The 27861-nt window shown below is 42.1% G+C and overlaps 3 protein-coding genes and 1 long non-coding RNA gene across 18 annotated transcripts in view; 2 read left to right on the forward strand and 2 right to left on the reverse strand.

Annotated features, from left to right (window-relative positions):
* The window catches only part of LOC140683929 (uncharacterized), a 31160-nt gene extending 26797 nt beyond the window's left edge, over positions 1–4363 (reverse strand). Inside the window, exon 1 of the long non-coding RNA XR_012055587.1 lies at positions 4215–4363. This is a non-coding gene — a long non-coding RNA (uncharacterized lncRNA). The remainder of the gene's footprint in view (positions 1–4214) is intronic.
* A 93-nt stretch (positions 4364–4456) lies between these two features.
* SLC10A4 (solute carrier family 10 member 4) lies at positions 4457–7264 on the forward strand. Its single transcript, XM_030271051.4, has 3 exons — positions 4457–5023; positions 5436–5646; positions 6308–7264. Exons 1-3 carry the CDS (start codon positions 4638–4640, stop codon positions 6821–6823), a joined length of 1113 nt encoding a protein of 370 aa, XP_030126911.1. The 5' UTR covers positions 4457–4637; the 3' UTR covers positions 6824–7264.
* A 126-nt stretch (positions 7265–7390) lies between these two features.
* ZAR1 (zygote arrest 1) lies at positions 7391–8989 on the forward strand. 2 transcript variants are annotated; one of them, XM_030271050.4, is made up of 4 exons: positions 7403–8294; positions 8377–8469; positions 8544–8618; positions 8698–8989. In XM_030271050.4, the coding sequence occupies exons 1-4, from the start codon at positions 7485–7487 to the stop codon at positions 8839–8841; spliced, it is 1122 nt and encodes a 373-aa protein (XP_030126910.4). In that variant the 5' UTR covers positions 7403–7484; the 3' UTR covers positions 8842–8989. The 2 variants fall into 2 exon arrangements, with proteins under 2 accessions (XP_072784264.1, XP_030126910.4); XM_072928163.1 differs by having other exon boundaries at positions 7391–8469.
* Positions 8990–12012: 3023 nt separating this feature from the next.
* Positions 12013–27861, reverse strand: part of FRYL (FRY like transcription coactivator) — a 162339-nt gene continuing 146490 nt past the window's right edge. For 10 of the 14 annotated variants that reach the window (XM_072928152.1, XM_072928154.1, XM_072928156.1 and 7 more), the window contains 7 exons: positions 27487–27636; positions 25057–25155; positions 20447–20515; positions 17175–17192; positions 16098–16208; positions 14533–14729; positions 12013–14087 (listed from right to left, as the gene is read on the reverse strand). In XM_072928152.1, coding sequence (XP_072784253.1) covers positions 13829–14087; positions 14533–14729; positions 16098–16208; positions 17175–17192; positions 20447–20515; positions 25057–25155; positions 27487–27636 — 903 coding nt within the window. In that variant the 3' untranslated portion in view covers positions 12013–13828. The other 4 variants (XM_041715721.2, XM_072928150.1, XM_041715724.2 and 1 more) reach the window with 2 other exon arrangements.

Raw genomic sequence — 27861 nt, forward strand, 5'->3', positions numbered from 1 at the left:
GTTTTTTGGTTTTTTTTGCAAAACCCAAATCATAGAATATAGAGGCACAAAACCACATCTGTGTGAGCTACCTCCACATTACCTCTCTTGATTTATGCCTCTAACCCCAGGTTCCTAAATAGCAAATTAAAAGGGGGCTGGGACCTTCAGCAGGGTCCAAGTAAACCCAGCTGGACCCTCAGAAGGATGCCAAGGTCCAAGTAAACCCAGGGCTGGGACCCTCAGCAGGATGCCAAGTAAGCCCAGCTGGACCTGGCTCTGCAGCTGCCCATCCATCCTGAAGCCCCACCATTTATTAGGCTGTGCACATCCCATCATCACTCCAGCCTTGATGGCACCGCTGTCCTTCACAGCCATCAAGGTCCCCCACAGCACAGTGTGGTCCCCACGCCATCAGTGAAGATGCTGAGCAGGCTGTTTGTGACACTCTTGGGGAGGTCAATCAGAGCTCTGACATCCAAGACATGCCTGTTTCTAAAGTCCTATGAACACCTGCCTGTGAGAACCTGTGCCTGCAGTGCAAAATACCGCTGACTTTTAAATCTGAATCCAGTGCTTTCAGAGTCATCCTCATCTCACCTCCTTGTCCTTGTCTGATGGGGCAGGATGCTAATTTTGGCTCTTCTGGACCAACGCATGCATTAGTCATCAGGTCATTTATTACGACTTTTCATCTTAATTCTGATAATACTCTAACTCCAGAAAAAGATCAAATGACAACAAAAGGGAATAATGAACAAGGCAGAATCCTTTCTTATTTGAATCTGGGTAAAGGTACCTCACACAAAGGCATTTACTTGCTTAAAGAAAAACTTGCTGCTAGTAATTGTTTTACAGTTGTAGGGATACAATGCCTAACAGCTCACTGTCAGCAGTCAATTTACAAAATTATCCTTCAGTGATTCCCTGATTTCATCTCTTTTCATGGACCAGAAGACCTTTTCTAATGGGATGACTGGCAAAAGGCCTCTTCATTTAGAAGCCAGACCACACAGCCTTATACACTTAGTTCTAATTATGAAGTACTGGAACATTGCGACCTGAGGCATCATGCACGTACTTGTTGATTAATTGTTTCAGACATCTTAAAAATAAATGTGGGGGAACACCAAGTGCAACAGGAGGATTTTATCTTAATAATTTCTGCCCTTTACTGCTAACCCAGAGCTTCAGATCTGTTCCCATATGGTCAGAGACTGAACACATAGGGGGTACACGAAGGAGACTGCCCAGCCAGGTAACAAAGCTTATGCTTGTTTCCCTTCCACATCACTTCAATTTAATAAAATCAGAGGCTCTAAGTTGCTTGGTAGAGAACACTGCTCCCAAGGCAGGCATAAATACAGAGCAGGACTCATTAGGAAGAGGAACCCATGAGAAAAGGGGGACAGCACTCCCTTGAACAGAGAAATCACAAAGACAACAGAGAAGAGGAGAGGCAGAGGCAGCATAGCAAAAGAAGGTGCCCGCATGCCTTTGCCACTTCAGCCAGGAGAAGTAAAGGATGATTTGATGGGATCTCACCTGTAAGAGGAGACAACAGGGATGTAGCAATGACTGCTGCTAAGGAGGAGAAAGGAAGGAGCATTTATCTAATTTTCTGCACCTTGAAATTCAGGCCCTGGGACAGGTCTGAGTAAACAGCAAGGTTGCTTTGCTCATTCCTTACTATCAGAATTCCTTACATGTTTATCATCTAATTTTCACCCTTACTTCCAGGTGAATAAAGGGAAGGCACAAAAATCCCGTTACAAAGGAGCAAACAAAATTCCTTGGTTTTGAGAGACATCTCCCTCTCCAGACTGGCTTATAGCACAAGTGCTCTTCTGTGGAAATCAACCCTCTTCTAAGATTATTTGTAAGGCAATATTTTTAATAAAAGTTACAAACTACAACAAGTTGATATTTCAGCGGTTCTTTCCCTCCCTCTTCTTTGTTCTTGCTAATTCTTATCCGTTTACCTATTTTTCAACAGAAGGACTAACAAGGAATAATTGAGAATGATGTATGATCAGGTTTACTTGCCAAGTCTTTTTATACTCAAATATTCAATTTGTGGCTTCCAGTAATAGCAAGGTATGCCATATCCTTTCTCCTCCCCTCCACAAAAGAAAGCAGAAAGGAATTATCTATGGATTTAGATACATTGAGGTGTTCACTAAGTGGGAGCTGGCTGCCTCAGCCAGATCCTGCAAAACTACTCAGCATCACTCCAGACTGTGCTTTCGTTATGACATATCAGAAAAGCCTGCAGCAAGTTAGAGACAAGAACCATGCTCAGCAGCAGGCACAACGTTTTTTCATTCTAAATGCTGCATGTGAAAATATGCCAGGTGTCCACTTGGAGTGGAGGTACTTTGTGGATAGACAATTTGCAAAACCGATTGGCTGCGTTCAGACTTGGCTTTCCCTGAAGGCAGTTTCACTGCTCATGTTTAAATCAAGCATTTAATTTTAATTTTAGCTGATCAATTATAAGAAAAACTCTCAAGAGGTCTTGATTTCTTGCAATACATTCATGACATTTTCCTACTATAGTTGTGTCCCTTGAAACTGAAGTTTATGCTGACTGGGTGGGCTCTAAAAGAGCCTAAATCTGCTTCCAGGGATACTGGACTCCTCCTGTAACTGCCTGCACCACAGGTCTCACACATAATATAAAAATATCTTCTTGTGACCAGCCCTGCTGCAGTGGGGAATTTGGGGAGTGGCAGTCAGAGATAAAGCAGGAGGCCAGGCTGTGCCCTTCCCACCTGCTCAATAAGCAGCCACCTTCTGCTCACACAGTAGATCCATCCTGGGTCTGCCCACAGTGATCCCCGGTCAGCCACACCACAGGAACCACCTGGGTATTTCTTACAAACCACGGAGGGTATGATAAGAGAATGACCTGCATGTTGCAAAGCAAAGTACTGTCTACATGACAGATGGAATAAGATATAACAGTGGTAAGACTTTATGAAGCACAATAAATACACTGCAAGCACTTCGCTGTTTATGCAAACCAGAAAATTAAATCCAGAGGATGCTGTTGGCTCAAAAAGCCAGCCAGATCCTGAGCTCCCCTCCTCCAGAGGCCAAAAATATGAATGAACTAAAGCAATCCAGATCCTATTTGATTGTTCAGCTCTGATGACTCATCTTCCCTGAGCTCTTCTTAGGCTAACGACAAGGAAACAAACACAGGCAGAACAGTATCGAACTTGGCATTATTTTGGCAAAGTTGCTTTTCCAGGATTTTACAGTCACCAGGTACTACTTGCACTTCTTGTGTTACCTGTGCCCCAAGAAAGAACCAAAGGTTTAATAAGCAAACGGTCTGGTTTTCTTTCAAGTCACCAATAATTTTTACTTGAGTCCCAAGACAGCCTAAAATTTTACCCAAATTTGCTGTCTGATGGAGCTTAAAGCAAGCAGCCAGTCAGGGCAGCTCCTGTAGGCTCTCTCCTTAAATCCAGTGTGCCCTCCTTCAGCTGTGACCCAAAATGCTTTATGCAGAAGTAGAGCCACACACGAAGTGCAGAAGCCAAGGGGGAGCCCCTGGGGATGCTCTGTCCTGAATCAGTTACCCTCACCCAAGAATGTGAAGTGGTGGCTGTGACCCCTCTAAACCCTGTGAGTGTACAAGGAAAAGAGTTACATTCCTAAGACAAGGGCAATAGTAGTGCCAAGAGTGAGAGTCCCTGAGGTATCTCCTGCCCTCTGAAGCTGCTGAAGTTCCTCTCTCAGGAACTCCTGCCCTTGTGAGTCTATTTGGGCATTCTATACAGCACTGTACTTCTGAAGGAACAGAGTGACAAACAATTATTAAACGCAAAGCGAATGTGTAAGCACAATTTTATGACTGAAAACAGTTTAATCTCCCTTGCATGTGATTTTTGGGTGACGGACTATGTGTCTTACCCTGTGTATCTTACACATCTGTGTGCCTGTGAGCTTGCCTGCTTCCTTCACATGTACTGACTAACCTTTAAAAGGTATCACCTCTCCTGACAAGTTTCTGGGTCCCCACCAGCAGAAAGTGGTGCCTTCTCGACCTCATCCTTCCTCACACATTCCAAAACTTTCATATCAATAGCAACCTGCCTGGAGGGGGAATGAGCTTCGCAAACCCTCAGCAGAGGGGTCTAGTTGCCCACCCACATCGCGTGACACTGCGACGCTAATGGACGCTAATTTTTCTAATGCCGACGCCAAAGTAAATCCTGTGATACCTCAGGTCCTCCGCTGGAAAGGTTGGGCCCTGCTGCCTCCAGAAGAGGATGCCGGGGGTCGCACCGGAGAGGGGGATGCAGCCGCGAACCCGCCGCCGCCTGCGCTTCCCTCCGCCGGGGCCGGGCGGCGCTGGTGGCTGCCGATGACCGCCGTCGAGGCGGCAGCGAAACACCGCCCACGCCGGGGGTGGCCCCGCGTGGGTCCGGGGACGAGCGGGCGGCGCCCGAAGCAGACAGGCAGCCGGGGACCGCGGCCGCTGCGCATCAGCAGCGCCCGGAGATCCGAGCGGCGCCGGGGAGGGATGCGGGTACCGCCGCCCGCCCGGGCGAGACCTCTCCGCGTCCCGCACTGACGGCCGCCCCGCCGCCCGCGCTCTCCTCCGGGGCTCGGCGGGAGCGGCGGCTCCCGGGGCCGCGCAGCCCATGGCCAGCTCCGCGCAGCCCCCGGCGGCGGCGGGGGGCCGCGGCCCCGACGGCGGCTCTCTGGCGGGGGGCGGCGAGACCTTCGGGGACCGCTCCCTCAGCCAGGGCCTGAGCGTGCTGGTGGGGCTGGGGCTCTGCGTGACCATGCTGGGGCTGGGTTGCGCCGTGGAGCTGGGGCAGCTGGGGCAGCAGCTCCGGCGGCCCGTAGGGCTGCTGCTGGCGCTGCTGGGGCAATTCGTGGCCATGCCACTGCTGGCCTTCCTCCTCGCCCTCATCTTCGCCCTAGACGAGGTGGCGGCAGTGGCTGTACTGCTGTGCGGCTGCTGCCCCGGGGGCAACCTCTCCAACCTCATGTCGGTGCTCGTCGACGGGGATATGAATCTGAGGTAGGTGCTCCGCTGCCCCTCGCCCCCAGCCGGCCGGGGGGCTGCGGCGGCCCCGGGAGGCGGGGAGGGTTCGCTGGGCATCTGCCGCCGGTGGAGCCGGGACGGGCTGGCGGGCGGGCACGGTGCGCTGGGGATCGCCAGCACTGCTCCTGCCTCTCCCGTGGAGGATCTTACAAGAGCTCCGACACACGCCTCCTGCCTCCTTCCCTAAAAACCTCGCGTGCCCGCGCCCTGGCGGGAGCAGGGAAAGGGGTTTAGGATGGAGAGGGGAGAGAGGAGAGCAAGCGGGCTCTTGCCGCGAGAAGTGCCCGGCCGCCTGCAGAACCCACTTCCAGCGGGGATGGGGCTTTCCAGGGCTACCCCCCGGCCGGCCGCGCGGTGATGGAGCATTTCTTTGGTTCCCCCGGCGCAGCATTATCATGACGGCCTCCTCCACGCTGCTGGCCCTCTTCCTGATGCCCCTCTGCCTCTGGATCTACAGCCGCCACTGGATCAACACGGCCGTGGTGCAGCTGCTGCCCCTGGGGGCGGTAAGCCTGACGCTGGGCAGCACGCTGCTGCCCATCGGCCTGGGGGTGCTCATCCGCTACCGGCACCCCCGCGCCGCCGACCTCCTGGTCAAGGTAGGCACGGCGCCCGGAGAGGAGAAGGGCGGCCACGCCGCGGGGAATGACCAGGGGCGGCACCGGGGACGGGGAGCCGATGGCAGTAAGCTTTCTGCTCTCTCCAAACCGGTGTTGGTCTCACCCAGGCATATTCAACTATTTAAGTGGAATATAAAGACTTATAGTCTTGAAATAAAACGGTGGGACAGAGAAAGCGAGGGCAAGGGCGGGTTACCCCCTACCGCAGCACACAGGAGGGAGGGCAGCGTGATGCTCTACCCCGGCGTGTATCCTGGACCGTGTAGCAGAGGCATTCAGTGACATCCTGCTTTCTCCTCACTCTTGCTGCACCCAGCAGCAAAACCAACCTGCAGGCACAGCCACACTTCTTTAAAACATGCAACTAAATTAGCTTAATTGAAAAAGGAAAGTGAGGCACTAGTCCTGACTCGTTTCCCAGCAAGTCATCCCAAAACAAAATGATGGAGGGTGACCTCAGCCCGTTCCTTTCCCGGGATATGATAAAACACATCAAAATCCCAGGCCAGGAGCAAATCTGGGAAGGGCAGTGCAACCATGTTTTGCCATTTAAATTCTTTAGCAAGCCTCTACCTGCTATGTTTATCCTTTCAAAATAATAGCCCTCATGTTGTTTACCAATGTCTGTATCTGTTGCCAGATTTCCCTGTGGTCCCTCTTGGTGACTCTGGTGGTCCTGTTCATCCTGACTGGGACCATGCTGGGCCCAGATCTGTTGGCACAGATTCCTGCGTCTGTCTACGCCATTGCAGTGCTGATGCCTCTGGCAGGGTACGCCTTGGGATACGGCTTAGCCACCGTCTTTAAAATGCCCCCACACTGCAGGAGAACAGTATCTTTGGAAACAGGGTGCCAAAACGTCCAGCTCTGCACTGCCATCCTAAAACTCACCTTCTCCCCGGAGCTCATAGGGAGCATGTACATGTTTCCCTTGCTTTATGCGCTTTTCCAGTCTGCAGAAGCGGGACTGTTTGTGCTGGCATACAAGATGTATGGAAAAGACAGCTACAAGCAAGATACCCTTGGTGAAGAGGAAGACACAGATATTTCCTACAAGAAACTGAAGGAAGAGGAGGTAGCTGATACTTCATATGGCACAGTGACCACAGAGGAGCACAACTCCATTCAGATGGAGCCGACTCAGACGGCACTTTAGGCAGGACAAAGAGGTAAAACTCCCAGAGACGTGAATGTGTGTTGTGCTTGCAACCAGGCTAGGGCTGTGCTCGCTGCTGTGCAAGCGGAGCTGCCCGGCCCCTGTTGTTTCTCCAGCTACTCCCATTGTACAAGGTGATGTGTGTTTATTACCATGACATTTCTACTTCCTCAAAAGTAAACGTGAAAAAAAAAAAAGAAAAAAAATAAAGGAAAAGCATCACTGCGACACAAACCAGTAACTGTAAAATTTCATGCAAGGAGGCTGCTGCCTGGCTGGGTACAAGGAAGAAACAGTGTTCTACAGAGTTGACACCAACTCAGTGTCAGTTCAGACAACAGGAAAAAAACACGTCGCATGTGTATCTCTGTGCCTCCCACCTGCTGTAAAAGCATTGTTCTCATTGTTGTCACCTCAAATACATGGCGAAGCCGAACCAAACCCGTGTTCTCTGCTGTTTACTCCCTTGGAGGCAATTAAGAGCCGTGCTACCTGGTCCAGCTGGGGAGATGTGCGGGGGGTGGGGAATGGCCCAAGGCCGCGCACCAGGTGGGGACGGTAAGGGGCCGCAAGGCCGACGCCCGTTGGGGGCGAGGGAAGCCCGGCCCCGCCCCGGGGGTATTTAACGCCACTGCCCGGGGGTTGCCCCGGGTCCAGTGAGATGGCCGAGGAAGCGATGGCGAGCTATCTCTACACCACCTACCACCCCTACTCCTACCGCTACCCACCGCCCAAGGGCAAAGGAGGGGCGGCGGGCGGCTGGCGGCCGCGGGGCAGCAGCGGCAGCAGCTACTTCTCGGGCTACGGGGAGGCGGCCGCCGAGTACTTCGACAACTACCAGCGGGCGCAGCTGAAGGCCATCCTCTCCCAGGTCAACCCCAACCTAACGCCGCGGCTCCGCAAGGCCAACACCAAGGAGGTGGGCGTCCAGGTGAACCCGCGGCAGGACGCCTCGGTGCAGTGCTCGCTCGGGCCCCGCACGCTGCTGCGCCGCCGCCCCGGTCCCGCCGCGCCGCGGCCCCGTGAGGCGGAGCGAGAGCAGGAGCTGGGCAGCCCCGCCACCACCAGCACCCGCGCCGTGCGCTTCCCCCGCACCATCGCCGTCTACTCGCCCGTGGCGTCCCGCAGACTCACCGCCTTCCTGGAGGAGCCGAGCCCGGAGCCAGAGGGGCGGCCGCAGCAACAAGAGAAGGCGGCGGCCGTCGAGGAGGAGCCGGCCGCGCTGCGGGAGCAGCGGGCGGCGGAGGCGGCTGCCGTGCGGGCGAGCTGGGAGAAGCCCCCCGAGGGCGGCGCCGAGCCGCTCGGGCAGCGCTCGGCCGAGCCACTCGAGCAGCGCTCGGCCGCCCCCGCGGAGCCGGCGACGGAGGCAAGGCAGGAGGAGCCGGCAGAGCCGTCAGCCCAGCCGGCGGAGCCGCCGGCCTCACCCCAGAAGCAGCAGCCGTCGGCGGGCAAGACCCGCCTGCGCTTCCAGGTGAGTGTCGGCCGCAGGGGAGCAGCGGGGCCGGGCTGGCCCGGGAGGCGCCGGCACCGTCGAGTAACATTGTCCCCGGCAGTTCCTGGAGCAGAAGTACGGCTACTACCACTGCAAGGCCTGCAACATCCGCTGGGAGAGCGCCTACGTCTGGTGCGTCCAGGGCACCAACAAGGTAGGGCCGGCCCGGATTGCCCCGGCGAGCGCTCCTCGCTGCCTCCCCCCTGCTGACCCCCGCCTTCCTCGCAGGTCTATTTCCGTCAGTTCTGCCGGACCTGCCAGAAGTCCTACAACCCGTACCGCGTGGAGGACATCACCTGCCAGGTAAGGGACCCCCGCCCTGCCCTGAGACCGGCCGGTTCCGGGCCCTGCCGCCGCCGCCGACCGCCGCCTTCTCCCTCAGAGCTGCAAGCAGACGCGGTGCACCTGCCCCGTGAAGATGCGGCACGTGGATCCCAAGAGGCCACACCGCCAGGACCTCTGTGGGAGATGCAAAGGGAAACGCCTCTCCTGCGATAGCACATTCAGTTTCAAATACATCATCTGAGTTGGGATGGGATTCTTTGTTTTTGTTTTGGGCTCTTCAAGAAAACTGCAAGTCAAGCAGACTTTTTTGTTGTCTTTGTTGGTGTTGTTGAAGGTACTTGGTGAGATGTAGCTAGGAAAGCATGAAAATAAAAATATTGCAAAGCATACTCAAATGATTAGGTGGGTTTGTGCTCAGCTCAGAGGGTGCATATTGTAAATTCCGTAACTTGCATAGGCAACAAGCCTAGAAGTGTATTACAAGTCAGTGATGGTCTTGGAAGCAACTGACTCAGGACTCTGTAGACTCTCAGGTGAAAAGGGTTTGTTATTGCTTCTGCTCTTGAACTAATCAAACGCTTGACGTTAACATAAAATTGACATCTACAGTAGGTAGTAGACCATCCTTCATGATGAATGAAACACTAGTAGTATTCACTTATTTTGCACACCTCCACTCAATATACAATGTATCCTGCACCTGTTTTTCATCATTAGAAAATGATTGAGAAATGCTGTGTAAGTACTGAATTGCTTCTACTGGTGCAGCTGGTCTGCATTTAGCTAAATTGGTGTTTTTATCTGTAGGTAAAAGCCAAAGAAAGCTTTTCAGGCATGGTTCTCACAAAATGCTGAGGAACAGAGTCACTGATGTTATGGTGATGGTCTCTTGGTAAACGTGTTGCTTATCTTACTTGCACAAGGTTATGGAGAAGTGACACTTCAGAGGAGCAATGTGCAGTAATATGGCATCTGCTTGGCTTCCTTTTGGTGGATTATACTTGAAGAGTTTGATCTAATTACAGTTTAGATGCCTGCCATCAGAAGGATTGATATTCCCACACTCCTCTGGGGTTGAGTTTGCAGCTAGGAATTGTAGTGTTTGGTACTAACAGCAGACACAGCCCTGGTTACTTGCAGATGATATTCTGTGTGGGCTATTGGTGCTCTCAGTGGTGGTGCTCTTTATAGGAACACCATACTTCAGCCAAGTGTTACAAGCTGACTCTGGAGAGTCAGCATCACCATCTGAGCAGATTCATAAGCTAGTAAAACCTACACCACTGCCCAGTCTACCTTTTTGCTATGAAGCTGCAAAAACTCAGATGAAAAACTACTTTTCTGAGAATGCTACCCATGCTGCTAATTTTTAAATTGAGCATAGAGTCACCAAGCCTTTTCCAGAACTCTTTAGGTAACTTCTCTTTCGAAGGAGTGATTTTTATATTTGCTACAGCAAACTTATATACACCTGTACCCAGCTTGAGTGATCATTCTATTAAATGTCAAAGAGAGTATCAGTCTGAGCCCATGCTGTAGAACAGCTTCAGTGCCAGTTTCTCCAAGTGGCAGCTAGTGTGTGGCAGGGTAGTCAAACAATATCCTTTGTATCAACATTTCTTTGAGGGGCAGTGAGTGTTATTTCTACATGCTTAACTCATCTTGCTGTAAATTCTTGGCCTTGTTTCAATATGCCCCTTGAACCTGCTGCAGTAGTCTTAATGCCTCAGTGTCAATTTATTGCAAAGTAATTTTATTTCCTCTTGCTACATTCATTATTATGGCAGTGTGAGGCATTCTGGGAAGAAGTAGACCTACTCCCTCCAGAGCAGAGCACTGTTCTATTTCATACTTCTACCTGAAGTGTTTATCCAGTATCACAGTAAAAGGAAATACCCCTTGCTTTACCAGGATCCCTCAGTTGCTTTCATGGCAAATTCCATCCTTGCCCGATTCAATTTGAAGAGCACCCCTGCAGCTGGGCAGTGTTCTGTTGTAGATGCACATGCCTTGTACTCGCCTGTAGTTACTGTGATGAGCAGAAGCAAGCCTCCAGCTTGAAGAATGCACCTGGGGCCCTCTCTGTAGCCAGTTTGCAGTTGCAGCTGTGATCTGGGATGTCTTTATTTCTGAGCATATTCCCCTCCAAGGATGTTCTTCAGTGTTTTCCTGTTTGCCTTCCCCATTCTTGTGGCTGTAGCCTGTTCCTGATGCATGCATTGAGAAACTGACTGTGATGAGTCTGTGCACCTTGGTAAGGAGTCAGAGAACTGGAGCTCTCTGCCATGTCAGTATGAACTCATGGCAATGTGCCATGAGCTTCCTATTTTTATAGGCATGCTTAGAAATTCCTGCTTTAAGGATTACTTGCTGTGAATATGCTGACTCTTACATGATTATCAGCCCAAAGTGAAATCTAGTACAACTTAAGGGCTGTCATCCCCACTAACTACAGCCAAAGCAGCACTTGGTTCTGCATGGTAAGATGTAGAAAAGGCTTAGCTGATGTGAACTGTGCTTCACCGGTAGCTGATGAAGGCTCCACATGGTGAGTAGCAGGAAGGAGGCCACCCCTGCTTTCATCAGCTACTGCAAGGCTCTGTGGCTTGGATTCCAATGCAGTGGGCAGCCATATTAAACAAGCATTCCTTAATCCTGTAGCATTCTTCATAGCTCTTTGTGTCATCCCTCTTGCATAAATGTTTGATGCATTTACTGCTTGATGCCCAAGTACAATTCTGTACTTTCTAGCTGCTTTTCAGCTTTACTGCCATGTCATGTCCATGAGAGCACACACTAACTGTGGGCATTGGCTCCTAGACTCAGCAGGAAGGAAAGCTACTCCTGACCTTTTGTAATTATGCAAAGTGGAAGGGAACAGCCTTCATTGTGCCAGTTCTTCAAAGCTATCCTGAACTTGCTCTGTACAGATTTTTCATAAAGAGATTCATTTGCACATGTTAGCTCAGTGCTGTATTTGCTGCATCTTACAGGAGCTGTCTGATGTTTTGCTTGTTTCAGAACAGTTTTACTATAGCTTTGGATTTGGTACGGACCTGGCACCAGGTGATGCAGGGTAACAGCTCATGCAGTAGTTGAGTAATTTTTGAAAAGCTTAATGAAATTAAAGCAATATCAAAAGACAGTCATCTAACATGATTCTGCTCAATAGGGCAGTCTCCACTAGCCATTATCAATGGAGGAAGATGTGTAACATAAGAATTACATATATGAATTCAGGTTTGAGTTTCATGAGAAATCCATTAACAGCTTCAGAAGATGCCTAGAAAAATGCTGCTCCAATGACAGGACATAAAAGAAAAAAAAATTACTTCAGGGCACCCAGCCCTCTGTCAGTGTTTAATCTGTTCAGCTAAAGTATTTAAACTCTAGCTTGTAAAAATACACAAAATGAGAGATACAATGTCTTTTATTTTTACAAAAAAACTGGTAAAAGATGATGTAAATAAAAGTGTAATGCGCCCCTAAATAAAACTACCTCTCCCCTGTAAATACTTGTTAAATAATTAAGAACACCATCTACAGTACCACAAAACCATCAAAATAATTAAATTTTATCAGGGATAGGGGAAAAAAATACAGTGAATATGAATGTGCCTTGACCAGTTACAGAACTTGTTAGGATAACATAACTACTGTCAGCAGTCCAACAGTGTGCACAGTGCCTTCAATTAATGCATTTCAGCATAATTACATTTCTAGTGGGGCCTAATTCCCCCAAAAAGGCAGAGCTAAGAACGTCAATACTACATTCTAAGCTCTGGAATTAGAGCCCGTTAAAAAAAATCACAGTGGGTAAGAGATGCATATAAAAATACTGGCTGTTCCTTTCAAATCATAGGAATTGTGGGACTACATTCTTTTTTGTTCTGTTTTTTTTCTATTTTTTTTTTTTCTACAAAATGCTATTGGTTTCAACAGAATCCAGTTTGTTTTATGCTACAGACTTTGACACTAAACTATGAGTATATTGCCTGTTTGCATGTTTTGGTAGTCAGGGTATTTTTTTTTTTTTTTTTTTCCTATAGTCCCAGTTCCTTGGGCTTCAGTTGAGTCATGAAGATGCATATACATGCATTCAAACTCTTCAAACCCTGCAGGCTGCTCATACTGCATGTGACTACCAAGAGGGAATGCCCCCTTCTCCTCATAGCTTTATACACCTACTGTTTAACAGTGCATTGCACAAATTTACATGAAAAATACTGGTTTTGCACTATACAGTTTCTAGAATATATACAGAATAAAATAAGTTAACTTCTAATGAGAATTGCTGATGGGCAGCATATATCTTTAATATACATTTTAAAGTCTCTGCAAGCAGCTACTTTTTGGTTAGTTGTTATCAGTATTTTAACATAAGCACTGGTCAGAGAACTGAGCAGCATTCCAATAAAGTTAACAGATATATTATTTCTTTTAGAAACACTGGGAAATCCCAGTTTAAAATATTATTAAATGTCCTAACATTTACACACTATGAGGATTAGATCTAATAAAATAAAATTTCTTCAAAAATAATCTTGCAGCTCTTTTAAGCATGCTCTGAGACCTTATTTAACAATCATCCATACCTTCAAAAAACAACTGCCACATAGCCATACATTCTAACTCACACACATTATTTCCTTATAACAGACAAAAAAGCAAATAAAACGCTTAGAAGTCAATGGTTTTTGCAGTCATATGTCATTCTACTCAGGTTTGACTGCACATTCTTCATGACATTTCAAAGTGTCTCATTAGGTGTTGATGGTTTTACTGCTGAAAAGCCAGGAAGCCTTGCAGGTCATCAGCCAAAATAAACCAGCCTTGATTTTAGCCTCATCCCACCTGCGATATTGATCCAACCTCTAGAGGCTGTTGCTGCAAACATCCGTTATATTTCTGTTACAACAGAAAATAATGCATATGTATGCATTAGGATTAAGCCCTTTTCCTTTCACGTAGTTTTTATACATAAATTTAATAAAAAAATACTACTGCCACACAGGCTGCTGTGTAGAAAGAGCAGTCAAGTAGGATGTTCACTTCAATTTTCAGGGTTTCACTTGTGATGAAACAGTTTCTTGCTGTGATAAAAGTGTGTTGGTTGTCAGGATTGCTGGAGGTTTTTGTTTTGTTGTTTTTGTTTTTTTTTTCTGAAAGGTGCTCAATAATAGTCTGAAGTGTCCTCATCATCAGTTCTTTTCTAAATTGACAGCTGTTCAGAATCCAGTGGTCACAAGATTTATTCCTGTTTTGATCTTCCCTAGAAGCTGACAGGATTGCACCATGCGGAGAGACTCTCGGATTTCTAGATTAAGTTCCATCAGCTTTGAGCTGGCCTCAGACATATCTTGATTGGAGCCTACCACTGCAAAGCTGCCAGTTTGGCCAAGTGTCTGATGACGGAAATAGATGTGCAGCAATGTTTGAACTGGGTCATCTTCAGAACTGCCAAAGATGTCGTGGGGCCAAATAGATCTGTAAACACACAGTTTGGATTTAAATATTAAAAAAAAAATTTAAATGTTCTTTAAAAAGATATTTGAACAGAAGACAGGAAAATGCAAGGGAAAATAATATGCAATTTGGATTTAAAAATCAAAAATTTAAATACCTTTAAGCAGATATTTGAACAAAAGACAGAAAAATGCTAGAGGAAAGTTTCTTCCACTGAGTTACGGTAAATATCAGTAGAACTCCTCAGAGATAAATTCTAAATAAGTACTAATAATATTGTTTTTTACTTTTCTTAAATTACTGAAAAGAAAAACCCAAAAACTATAATGAAGTAATACTGCTTGTCCTTTTCAACAAGGATGTCTGACAAGAACTGAAAAAAAAAGGAATAGTGTCTATCTCTGTTTTTAATTTAAAAAGGTCTACTAAGAAACTCAAGATCAGAAAGCAATCCTTAAAAACTTACCTGAAAGCCTTGACCTGTGCCACAGCTGACACAAACTCCTTGTTTCTCAGGGATTCAATGAGGGAGTGAATAGCTGTTTCTGTGCTAGCTTGGGAAGCCTCTGCAATTTCAATTTCTTCAATACCACTGTCAGACACTGCCTCGGCCTCTTTCAGGCAGCTCTCCAAAAGAGCAAGTTCTTGAGACATGTTTATTACCTAAAACAATATAATTTATCTCTTTTAGTTTAAATGTATTTCAAGGAAAAATAATTTTCAGAAGATCAGGTTTTTATTTTTCCTTCTCTGTGCAATAAAGATAAATAGAAAAAGAACACCCAAATATTTTCTGCAGTTGCTTAATATATACAGTTAATACAGTCAATTTAATGGTCCAAGCGTGCATGTCAATTATTTGGGCTTTCCCTGATGAAGTTTTCCTCTTAGTTCTTTTAACATTTATTTTAAAAAATAAATTTATTCTCTCCTTATGTTACTTAGTAACAAACTGACAAGAAGAATGAAACATTTCAGAAAGGTATGACAACAGTGGTGCCATTACAAGGATGTCTTAAATACTAAGGAAAAAATCTGGAAGAGTGGTAATCCAGCACAGTAACAGTAGTGCAGCCAGTGTATATAATACAATCTTTGGCTTTAGCTGCAAACATGAGTAAAGCAGGAGGCTATCTCAGAATGTGGTTCTGCATCTGACTAACTTAGGCAAGAAGTGGGACTGATGTGATGCCAACCTTCCAGTGTTCATCAAACACAAACTTATTTGCAGCCTCTACAAAAATCTGGAAACACAAGTGAGGAATGTGCACAGTTTTTTTCTAAAACTACTCATAAACCAAAGACTCTAATTCAGAATCTGCATGTGCCTCCCTACTACATCAAGCAAGACCAAATCTACTTTTTTTTTTTCTGCTACCCCTGTTTATTGCATTCCAGACCCAGGGGAGAACTTAAGAGAAGGCACTATTAATAGCATAATGCACACAACTCGATTAACATCACATATGTACCACATGTGCACAGCTGAAAAACACATTTTACTTCTGAAGTTACTACAACTAAAAATCAGGCATAAGAGGTGCTTGTGCACTACTAACTATGCTTAGGATGGGGACTAAGGTTGCAGAGTAATTGAATGGTGGCTGAAGTGACATAGTTAAATGAATCAGTTGGTAGAAAGTGGTGATGGTGTTTGCTATAGGAAACACCAGGGCTATGGAATGGCTGAGCTCTTCTGAGTGGACTTGATGTGCCTTGATTGTAGCTTGATTAGAATATACCAGGAGTGCTACTGAAATACTTAAAATCCTAATCAGTGGACTCCCTGGGTTCCTGTCTTTTTTTGAAGAGCTTTCAAGCTGTACAAAAATCAACACAGATAATTGAATATCTTAGAAAGTTCTTGTAAGTTCTACTTAACTATTTTATTAATTGGCTGTAAATCAGCTGGAACCCTCCTCCAGTTTCTAAAAGGATGTCCCACTGATGAAAATGTTATCAAAATGTGTTTTATATTGTCTGCTTTTAAAATGTCAACAATTACTAGCTGAGTGGAATGGTTTTCATTACCTCTGCTTCTGTTTTGATTGTTTTTACTTGACTGATGAGTTTGCAATAGGCTTGGAACAGCAGCAGCAACTGGAAATGCAGCTTGTATAGCCTCCGACATAACTCCAGCTCCTACAAATGTACACAACACTGTTACGTTCAGGAAGTGCAAACCTACTACTATCCAGTGCAAGAGACAATAAATCACAGCTTCTTCAGTAGAGTGTGCAAAACCAGAAGTAGTTAATTTGGCTACTAAAGAAAATGCCAAAAATATTTAGAAGCTAACATACAGTAAGCTAAGGAAAAGCAGGTGAAAGCTTCATTCAGTTCTAGATTTACAAGTAGCCTCTCACAGATGTTTGAAGCTCACTTTTTAAGAAGTCACATTTCCAAGAAAGGGGGAGGAGTGGGATGTGAAGTGATTCAAAAGGCACTTCGAAATGTCTGGAACATTTCAAGATTTCATGTCTTAAAACCAAGAGTTTCATAAATCACTTACTTTTATTGTTGATATTTTACTGTTTTAAATTCAAGATCTAATATCCAAAAGAAACAGTTGTGGTCCATAAGTATAGGATCTTTCATAACCATTAATATTTATATTGTAAGCACAGTATATAAACCTGGCCCTTAGCTTACACTGCCTGACAGAGTAGGAAGAGAGTAATTCCATTCCTGGAGACAAGAATATTATTTTCTTTATAAAAGGTAGCCCTTATTCTGCTTTAGAAAATAACACATGATATATTCTTAAGGAAATTAAATAGCAGTATTAATTTACACACTGTCTTGCTTCCATTTTTATGCCTCTAAAACACTAGCCAGAAATGCAGACAGTGTTAATACTGCTTCACATACAGACATAAAAGCTAGTGCTAATGGAATAATCTTTATAACATTCTACTAACTACAGGATCCTATTATCTACAAAGGACCAACAGTCTAATGGGTTAGATGATGCAAAACTGAAGCACACAGCATTTCTGTAATAGTCTAGGACAAGACATCATTATTTCACAAATGGACAAGACAGATGGGGACCAGTTTGGTGACTGGCATGGTTAAGTATTTGATAAATCAAGAACTGTCACTTACTGCTAGAATTTCCATTTGCTAAGCAAGAAGATGAGCAGGTCACAAAAATACAAAGAAAGAAAAAAGAGCAAGAATTAGTGTAGGAAATAATTTTAATTAGGGTAAAAGATGTCCCAGGTAAAATGGAGGAAGAAATACAAGTAACATGCTCCAAACATATCCTGAATGTAAAAAAAACTAACAGGCTGAATTTGATGTTAAATTATTTGCTGCTATAACTAACGATAAGTACTGGTTTTGTTGTCCCACAGCATTAATAACACTCTTACAACCCTGTTTGGTCTTTACACATTGTGTAATCTGAAAGGTGCACAAATTTAAGGTAATAAAAATCAAGGACACTTAGATCTGAGCATCTGTACAAAGCTTCTTACTTGTTCTGTATCACAATAGTTTAAGCAAAATAATACATTTTAAAATTGGAGATACAAGGTTAATTTGGATTCTGAATCAGTTTAGAAATTCTTGGGTTTGCTAAAAATTCTCAGCCCCTCTGAGAGATTTCTGTACTGTAATTGCACTTGATTTTTACAAGCCATTTCAGAAAAAATGTTTGGGGAAGAGGAATAGGGAGAGAAGCAGTCAGAAAATATATGTGTCAGACTAGGGATGTGAACTTCACCACTCCTGTGCTTTGTACAGCACTGAGCGTACTGATGGCACTTAGGAATGAAACAGTGGTCACAGCAAACCAAATCACAGAATCACAGAATATCCTGAGCTGGAAGGGACCCACAAGGATCACTGAAGTCCAGGTCCTGGCCCTGCACAGGACAACCCCATTGGAATCACACCATGTGCCTGAGAGCAAAAAAAAGGAATGTCAGCGGATGTCTGACTCCCAAGAGATGGAAGCAGCTGAGCTTTACTGAGCACATAGTTGTACATGGTGTTATGGTAAGTTATATACTGTGTGCCTCCCAGGTTATAACAGTGCATAATTTTGTTACACTGCATGCATTTGTTCTGCACTCTGTGCTATTATATTATATACTCAGCACAATTACCATATTTCTGATACACAGAACACTGAAGACATAAAATTTGAACTGCAGAAGTTAGCATGATTTCAATGAATCACTTTAATGAAGCACAGAGAATCAGACTTTGAGAAATGGCAGGGTTGACTATTTAATAATTTTAGTCATTACATTCCAGTGTTCTTAAAACCAAGTATCATTATTACTATAAACCATAATTAATCCCTTTCCCCCAAAACACTCCTCGATAGCTACCTTTTAAAAATTCAGGAGAGGTTTTCCTTTAAAAATGGCTTTGCACTGCTTCAGTATCTTTCACACACATGCTTACTTGAGAAATAATCTGATTTTTCTACCTGCCTGTCCTGTAGAAACAGTCAAGCCAGAGTCCAGATGCATTCTTTCAGGCTTAGATGTACTAATAGCAAGAACTGAATAATTAGATTTACTTGCAAGTCTGCTGGCAATGCACAAGCTGGAACAGAATTAACCTTGCTATTCCTTAGCTGTATGGACCACAGTGCCAAAAATTAGTAAGAAAATCTTATTTGTGGTAGTAAATGAAAAATATCTCTTTTCCTGAGCAAGACAACACTTACACATTTTTAGCATTAACTGGTTGCTCAGACTTAGCAGCCCACACTCTATTTACAAGGCCTTTTGAAGAATTACCAGCATGCCACCCTTGCAGGGTGGATTAAAAACCAAAATCAAAACAAGTCCCCACAAATAATAATCAGTGTGATTGCTCTCAAATTCCTTTTCAGAGGCCATCTTCAAACCCTGCAGAAACAGGGAAGAATAGGCCAAACTGCCTTGCCAGAGACTCATGGATTCTCTCTGTTCAAGCTATCTGAAAACCTGCATGTTGCTCGTCTTCCATTTCTTAGTTTCCCCAGCTACATAGTAGGAACAGTAATATTTGCCTTTGTGGTAAGAATGGTTCTGTTCTAAGAACTAAATGTTAGAAAATTTCTTGGTGTATGGACTGAAATACATAAATGCTGCTTTTTAATATATATAAAGCATTTACTGTATTTTAATAGTAAATGTTACCTATTTCTAAAGATATACCAGTCAGTATACAAAGATGTATACTTAGTGTAAAATACACTAAAGCATGTGTTCATAGGCAAAATAAAAGTCCTTGCAAATAGTAGTAAATTATTTTGCCGGTTTTGTATTACCTAAGCTTATTCACTTGATTTTTTTTAAAATATGCAGCTTTATTGCAGTATTAAAATTAACATGATAGTACCACATTTTACTAATCTAAAAGTTCAGATACATTTTGTGATTGCATTAAAAAGCCCCAAACATATATATATATATATATATATATATATATATATATATGAAGAACAGCAAAAGAAAACTGTATAAATGAAGAAATAGTCAAAAGATACAGTAAACATTTCTGTTGGTGAAGACTACATCTTCAGCAGCAGAAACATGACCAAACGCATCAATGAATGGTTCAACTGAATAAAAGAAGTAAAAAAATTCCTTCTTTTTCAGCTTGGATTTGAAATTTTTGGCAAACTGTGATCGTGAAAAGGTAAGTTCATCTGCTACGCGCAGTTCTTACATCTTTCACTGTCCTTACCATAGTGCTTCAGATGACAGACTCCTTGTACCTACTAATGTCGAGTTTTGCCTTTACTTTTTTTACTTTATCAATATTATGCAGTTATTCTATTTTTTAAAAACCCCAGTCCTAGTCCATTCTGGGAAAAGCTATCACTTTTAACAGCAATTAGTAATATTAAACATCAATGAGTGCCATGCAAATACATACAAAATACTCAACTAATATTAATGGTTACTTAACCTATTGTTAGATGATATTCTGACATGTGTTTAATGAGCTTTTTGCTATACTGCTACTTTACTCCCTGTTACTTTTCACCCATATATTGGCTCCAGAAAGGTCTTATGCAGTTCTAACTTTGTGAGTAGACAATGTATCTGAGCATATAACCAGAATTTTAATCTTTTTGCCTTCTAGAAACAGCAGCAGAAAAGCAGACTTGCTGGTACACAGATGGTATCTAGTCTGCTTATCTACTCAGTGTTATTAAATCTAGAACCCAAGATGGATTGCCAGCTTTTATTAAGAAGACCCTTTTTTATTGCCACTTTATGAGACTCTGAGTTTCCAAAAGATAGGATGATAACTGAAATTAAAAGCTTTTCATACATTTTTAATCTCTCTACAAATATTGGAATTTTTGTGCAATAAAGATGATTTTTAATCTCATATCCTGAGACTCACAAATGACATATACCTACCTGGGCATCTGTGTTAATCCCATGAATACCATCATCAGTACCAAATGTCCTTTTGCAGTCTTCTAGCCACTGCAAAATAAATAAAAACAAGATTGAACATCAATCTTTAAAAAGTACAATCTTCAGCAAACTGAAGATTGTACTTTTTAAAACTGCTTATGTCACTTTGTCTTGTACATTCTCAGATAACGTAAGAAATTGTGGTATGAAATCAATCGTTTACCAATGTTGCTTGCAGTGATGATATCCATTCTGATAGATCACATTGTAACTTTTATTTCCTGTAGCCTTCATTACCCAAGATGGAGATAGTACACTTCAGCATAAATACTAACCCATGATTTAATTGATACTGTTAGAGGAAAATGTATGAGAGGGTGGAAGCAGAAATAGCCCTCTCTTTACTTTCTGCGTAAGGTTTACACTAATGTGATTTGTCAGCCTTTAAAATATAGCACTAATTCACATAAGAGAATAAGCCTGTTACATTTCTTGGGACTACTTGAGTAACAGAAGGAAAGAGAGCTTTCCTGTGTAAGTGCAGGTTTACAGGTTGGAATGAAAAAACCCAAATTCTCCAGTGGGAGTTTACCATCACCTCCAGTTCATACAAGCAAAGGAGATGAAGTATTCTTGCATTACACAATGCAAACCTGCAGGTTCCACTCAGGGCTGAATTTAACTTCACTTCCTATATCACACAATTAGTTTATTAATTTTAAAAAAGTAGAAAAAGTCTCTTTTTCTACTTTTAACCAACCATGCAAATATCTCAAAAAATAACCTCCATGTGTACTGGCATTCCCATGAATTTCTGTGTTACTATAAAGCATTTATAGAATCAAGTATGTTCTTTTTGGACAATGCAACCTGATCACCCCATTGATAAATCTTCATGTACAGTGTTAACAATTGCAAGCATGGTCATTACTGAAATAGGAATGCATCATGTTGAGATAAAATGCATAATATCATCTGAAATGAAGAATAGGCTCTATACATACAAGGAAGAATAATTTAGCATACTGCTTGTGTTTGGTATCTTGAATCTCAGAGGGAATCTTGGTGACCTTTTCCTAACCTTTGTCTGATGCAAGAAAAAGAAAAATGTGATTTCCCATCTGCTCAATTTAATAAAGGTTACTTAGTGAATTAACTAGGCCAGTGTGCTCATCAAGAGGAGAAATGGAATTCTCTGACCATCGCAGTGTCAGTTTCAATTAGTGACATGGATACCAACATCCACAGCAAATCTCATTTTTCTTTTAATCAGACAGCCTCCATCAGGAACGACAAAATAGGTTTGCACTCCAACAAACAGCAGCAGCACTTGGGAAGCTAGTATTTCTTTTCACACACCACCCTTTTAAGGTATTTTTTAAAATCTTAGAACCAGTCTGAATAAAGGGTGTGCCTAGAGTACTGTGTGTATAAGCTTGCATTTCCTATTACATTTATTTGATTCAGTATCTTTGTCCCTAATACACACATGAAGTCTAAGCAGTCCCCTTGCAATAAAATAGAACTATAGCTCCAAAGAGGTGACAAAATTAATTTGTTAAGAATTTTTACAGAATATATGTTCAGCATGGTAGAAAGATCTTTTTTTTTTCCTTTGGGAATAGTGTGACAGAATAACCTTCTTTATGTGTTTGCTTTGTATCAATTCATGTTTCCTCAATATATCTCCTAGAAAGTGTTGATGAAAGCATAACACACGGAAGTCTGAGGTTAGTCCTGGTTATAGCACAGGTTGGTCTGTCAGATTACACCCTAAACAGACATGCTAAACAGCCTATACTATAGGTACCTTTCTGTCTTATCTTGGTGCATAGGTAACTGTTTCAAGCAACTGCAGCCCAAGCCTTTTACTTTTTCCATTTGATTCATGTGAATCCCTGTACACCACACAGCACTGAGAGTGACAAACATCATCTATTAGGATAAAGTTTAAACAACAGTTTTTCATTAAAGAAATTAACATACAGATTCTCCCAGTGGTTGATTCTAAAGGATACCAGATAAACATAAAAAAAATCTGTTAATTTTTATTTACTTTATTATAGTAGCCGACCACTTAATTTGGTCATTTTTCTGTGTGTTTCTATAAAAAAAACAAGGGTTTGCATAAGGTTGATTAAGCATTTTGGCTTAATACTTTCAGATTTAATAGGATACATAGCACAGCTGTGTGTAGCAACAGAAATTCAGATTTGACTTGAAGAAGTCTTGTTCAATCTTTCCCTATACTGTTTAAGAGGACAGAGTAAGAAAACAATAAAGCATATATCTAAGACGTAGCTTAGAAGATCCTTAGTTTACATTTAATATAAAAACCTTCGAAAAAGAGGGCCAACAGCTAAAGAAATACTTCTAAAATGTTCTAGGAAAGTAAATAATTTGAGCAGTCACTACTTCTAAATTAACATGCTCAGTAAGCACTTAAGTAATGCCCTAAATTGTCTAAATAATGGGCTATCAAGAGTCAGAGATGACTGGTCAAAGCTAAAAGTTTCTTCCTTCTCAATACTGCTTCTTTTTATTTATAAATGATTAAATAAAAATAAAACCCTGACAATATGCTCTCCGTTGTTTCAGAAGAATTCCTTTAACCCTTTGAACCTTCTTCCTGCTCCAGTCACTCAAATATCTCTGTCAGAAGACAGGCTGACCATAGAAACATGTTACTAGACTCCCTTTTTGACAGAAGAAACAATTCCTTCACTATGATATAATGACAGAGGCCATCAAACTGATACTTGTGTTTGTTTACCTAGTAAAATAAAATAAAAAGGAGTTCTTAATATCCAGCATGGATTATATCAATATGGAATGTAGCAGTGCAAAATTAGATAACAATACCTTTAGTGAATTAGTTGCCATCTGAAAGGGATGTAACTTTAATTTGTTATACTTTGACAAATCAACAAAACAATACCATTGATTATTGCTGTGATAAACTAGGCTAAATGGAGAGTTGATGTTAAATTCCTCCATGTTTGGATATTCATCATTCTAATTTTACACACACACACACACACACACACACACACACACACACACACACACACACACACACACACAGGTCCCTTTTTACTTTGTCACAAATCCTCCTGTCTGACCATGGGGAAATCAGTTACACCCTCTGTGCCTCAGGGCTGCTCTCTAAAAGGAGGAATGAAATGTATTGTGCCCTCATAGGAGTGCTGAGAGCATTACGTATTAAAGATTGCCAGACATGAAATATTACATTGAGTAAAATTATCTTAGTCATTAGATGAGCACTTGTTTATGATTAAGCCTACATGGCAAAATGTAGCTTATTATATTAGATCAAATAAATTGTTATTACCACAGAGAAGGGCAAATAAATGCAGCAACTCCAGCAGAAATGCGGGCCTGGATCCTGACAAGAGTTTATCTACATTAACAGTGCTCTGTGGCATACTTTAGCATAGGTTTCAAAGAAACCACATTTCTTTTGAGATCCTTTCCACAAAAAAGTGCATGTCTGGTCTATTCAACAGATGGGTTGTCAGCAATCTTTGCAAGGCAAAGGCCATAATTTCGTAATAAACTCAGCATGATCAAGAAACATGGAGCCACTTGTGCTGCAAAATATCTGCCAAAGCATCATGGCTTGAATCCTGGTTCTGTTTTGCATCACTCAGACTTGCCTATAATGCCATTGTCACAGCCTCACAGGCTGCTGAGATCAATAAAATTCAGCATGTTCAATTGTAGATTCATGTTTTCTTTCGGCTCTTGAAATACAAATCTCATCTGTGACAGTTTTCTGAAGTTAGTATCTTACTTTCTGAACTTCGCACATAGGTTCACAAAACCAAATATACAGACCCTTGCTACAGAAATTTTCTCACTTTCTTCTAAACTGCATTTCTTTGGGAAAAGGATATAACCACTAATATATACCTTGAAAAATGAACTGCATTATTCTAAGCAACACATAGACATCATCCTCAATGAGATCCAGCTGTAAGACGGGCCCTAAATTTGTGTCTCTGTGTGACATAGCTGTATAACCCCTATTACTTGTAAGTGGAGATTCAGTCACCAAAAAGTCTAAAGAATTATTCAGCTAAACAAGTCAGTATATGTATTAGGATAAATGCATTGATTTCTTGATTCCTTTTAATATATTGACTTGATCCTTAAATACTATGGGTGTTAATGCACTCAGAATTCTAGAAAGATAGTTATTTGTAAATGTCTTAATCTGGAGGTGGATCCCTAGTCTAATAAGCAGAACATAAATTTAAACCCCCATTATTTATTGATATTCATGTTAGAAATACTTGAATCTTTTTAAATTAGGAATGTGCTTTTCCTACTGTTGGTGGATTTGTGCAGTGTTATATATTAAAAATCAGCTTCAGAAACAGGTGCAACAAAAATTAATCACACATAAGAAAAAACCCTTTAGGTTCAGGTTATACACATAGAATAATAGTAAGAAAAGGAAACAGGATTTTATTTCAGAAGTGTTTTTCCACACTTTTCCTTTAGATGACTGATGAGAAATAAGGACCTGCAATATTTTTTTGATGAGTAAGTTCTAATATTTTTGTTTTGAGATATAAGAGACTCACCTGTTCTGCTGCCTCTCTTTTGACGTTATAAGTATCCAAGTGTTCCTGGAGCTCTAAAACACTGAACTTCAGTGTTTCTAGCAGGCCACAAGACAGCAGCTGGAAGATAAAAGCAATCTAACTCTGTAGTCATGTAACATCTGACTATAATGCATACAGTCTAATATCTAAATTACATAATAGAGAATCCCACATTCACATTTGGAAAAACAAATTAGAATTAGTTGGGCATGTAATTTGTGACACCTTTGAGTAAGTGAATTAACACATGTAGCTCTACCATTTAAATCAGTGAACCACAGTTTTAATTCCAAAATAAGAATAGCAGTACCTAGTTAACACGTGAAAGAGAGATTTCAAAGCAATTTTTAGATCTTTCATAATTAAGAATACTATTTGGTACACACATACCACTAGTGTAAATAGAACAGCCTGTAGAAGGAAGGAAAGGTAATGCTGCTGGATTGCTCCTGTAGCAACCTAAGGAGTATCCACTGAGGGTTACCTGCCCTTCTCAATATACAAACCATGCTACCAGAAAAGCTTCTGCAGTCGTAATAAACAGGACTTTGCCAAAGCAGGAGCCACTAGGATATTAAAAAAATTTTCTACTATTAATGGCTGCCTCTTTTACCATGGTTTCAGAATCTCTTTCTCCTTCAGGGACTGCTACTTCAGCTTTCTTCCACACCATTTCTCTCTGTATTTTATTTCCACTTAGTTTTTTTAATTAGTCCTTCTACTGACACTTCCTGTAATAAACATCTCTAACATGATGTTTCCTCCCTCACACTGGTCAGTCCTTGCACACAATAAGAGCTCTGTACTTTTATCAGTGAGAATTAATCTGAAAAGCAGGTTCATTTTATTCTAATTATTTGGAAAGATTTATTTATACAGTATTTGTCAATGTAACAACCCTAATGTGTGTATGTCCATGTATACATGCAAATATTTGTGTGCTATATTTATTTATATACTTTTAATGTTTGTCTTTATATAGATTTGGTTTTTATTTTAGAATACACACGGTGTTTTAGTTAGACACTAGTGTAACTCTTCTTAAGGCTTCTTATCTTAAAGAATTTTTTAAAATAAATTTTTACTGCTTTAAAGTGGCATAAGTAAACCCAAAAAACATTGCAGGCGGTTTCCTTGAAATGCACTATCTGTATCATGCTTTTTTCATTCTCATATTCTTAAGTGAGACCTTAAGAAAGAGTTGCCCCTTAGTACCAAAGGGAAAAAAGCAGGTCAGGAGAAGTGTCTCACACTGGTCATCAAGGCCAAAGATCCATCGACCTCAGCCGTGCAGCTGACAATGTCTAATGGCAGTTGTTTAAGGAAGGGCAAACGTGGTGATCCACCTGCCCCAGAGCGCTTTCTTAGCCTCTGACAACAAGCTGTTCTGCTTATTTAAAGGCTCTGTCCAGGGCTACTTCTTCAATGAATTTCTTTAGTGTCTTTTTGAAAACATGAACAGACAGCAATTGAAGTGACAGTATTTCACAGTTTGATTATGTATCACATGAAGGACATTGGCTCTGTATGTTTTGAAAGTCACTGGTAGCTTAATTTGATCACCCTTAAAATCAATTAAGATGAAAAGCAAATAATTTCTATCGTATCCATGATAAGACATCAATGGACAGATTTATCTTCTAAAGGGCTAAAAATCCTAGCCTACATACTCATATCTTACATGTACATGTTTCATCATTCTTGTGATCTATCTTTAATTTTTTTCCAGTGCTACTACCTTTGCTCTGAGAGCAAGGGACCAAAACTATCCCCAGCATTAAGGATGTAGGTATACAGGGAATATGTACATTAACTCAGTGATATTTCCTGCTTCACTGTCTCTCTTCTTGATAATTCTAGCACAGAGTTTTGTTTGACTGCTGCTAAACATTGAGCTGACTTCTTGGATTAGTATCTATTATAATCAGGATTTCAACTTACATGACAACAAATAATTCAAAGTCTCCTTGTATATTTGCAGCAAGAATGTTGTTCTCATGCATGACTGAATATATACATGAAACAATATAACACAAAAAGGCAAAGTTGCTGCTAGATAAGTAGTTTTCCTTTTTCTTACTTATGCAGAAAACATAGAATAAATATGAAAAGGCAGGAAAGGTAAAGAGTAGTAAGGGAATTAAAGTGATACGTACTATCAGTAAGTTTCCATACTGTTCACTGTTACAGCTGGAGCCTATTTTTTAAGAAACGCATTTCTCACTGGTGGTCTCCAGTGTTTATGACACATAGTGGCCACTTAAGATTTTTAATTCCCTTCTGATTTCAAAGAGTTCCTTTTTTCCACATATTAAAACATCATTTGATATGTTACATGAAATGTTTGAGTAGACAGATATTCCAACATGCAAGTTTGAGATTCTTAATGTGCAAGTTTGAGATTCTTACCGTTTCTGCATCCACAAAGACGGTCGGACACTCTGAACACAACATCATCACTTCCAGAGAACTCTTAAACTTTGTTCCAATGCGCTGTAGACTTTCACCAAGAAAGCTGACTGAATCATTTGTTATAGATACAAACTTTCTTTGTATGGTCTAGAAGTCAAATCAGAAAAACATTTATCTTATGTTGTGTTTTTCTACTCTTCTGGCTTTTCAGGTAAGAATTTCAGAGCAAATTTCTATCCTGAAAAGTTTCCATCACATTATATTTTTTCATTAAATGAAAAACTAATATGCAATTTTCTCTCAATAGTTATGTAAAATCAGCTCTGGAAAATTCAATTAATCAATAAAACCAGCCAGTGTGTATAGAGACAA

The sequence above is a fragment of the Taeniopygia guttata genome, chromosome 4 (genome assembly GCF_048771995.1).
Source record: "Taeniopygia guttata chromosome 4, bTaeGut7.mat, whole genome shotgun sequence".
Lineage (NCBI taxonomy): Eukaryota > Metazoa > Chordata > Aves > Passeriformes > Estrildidae > Taeniopygia > Taeniopygia guttata.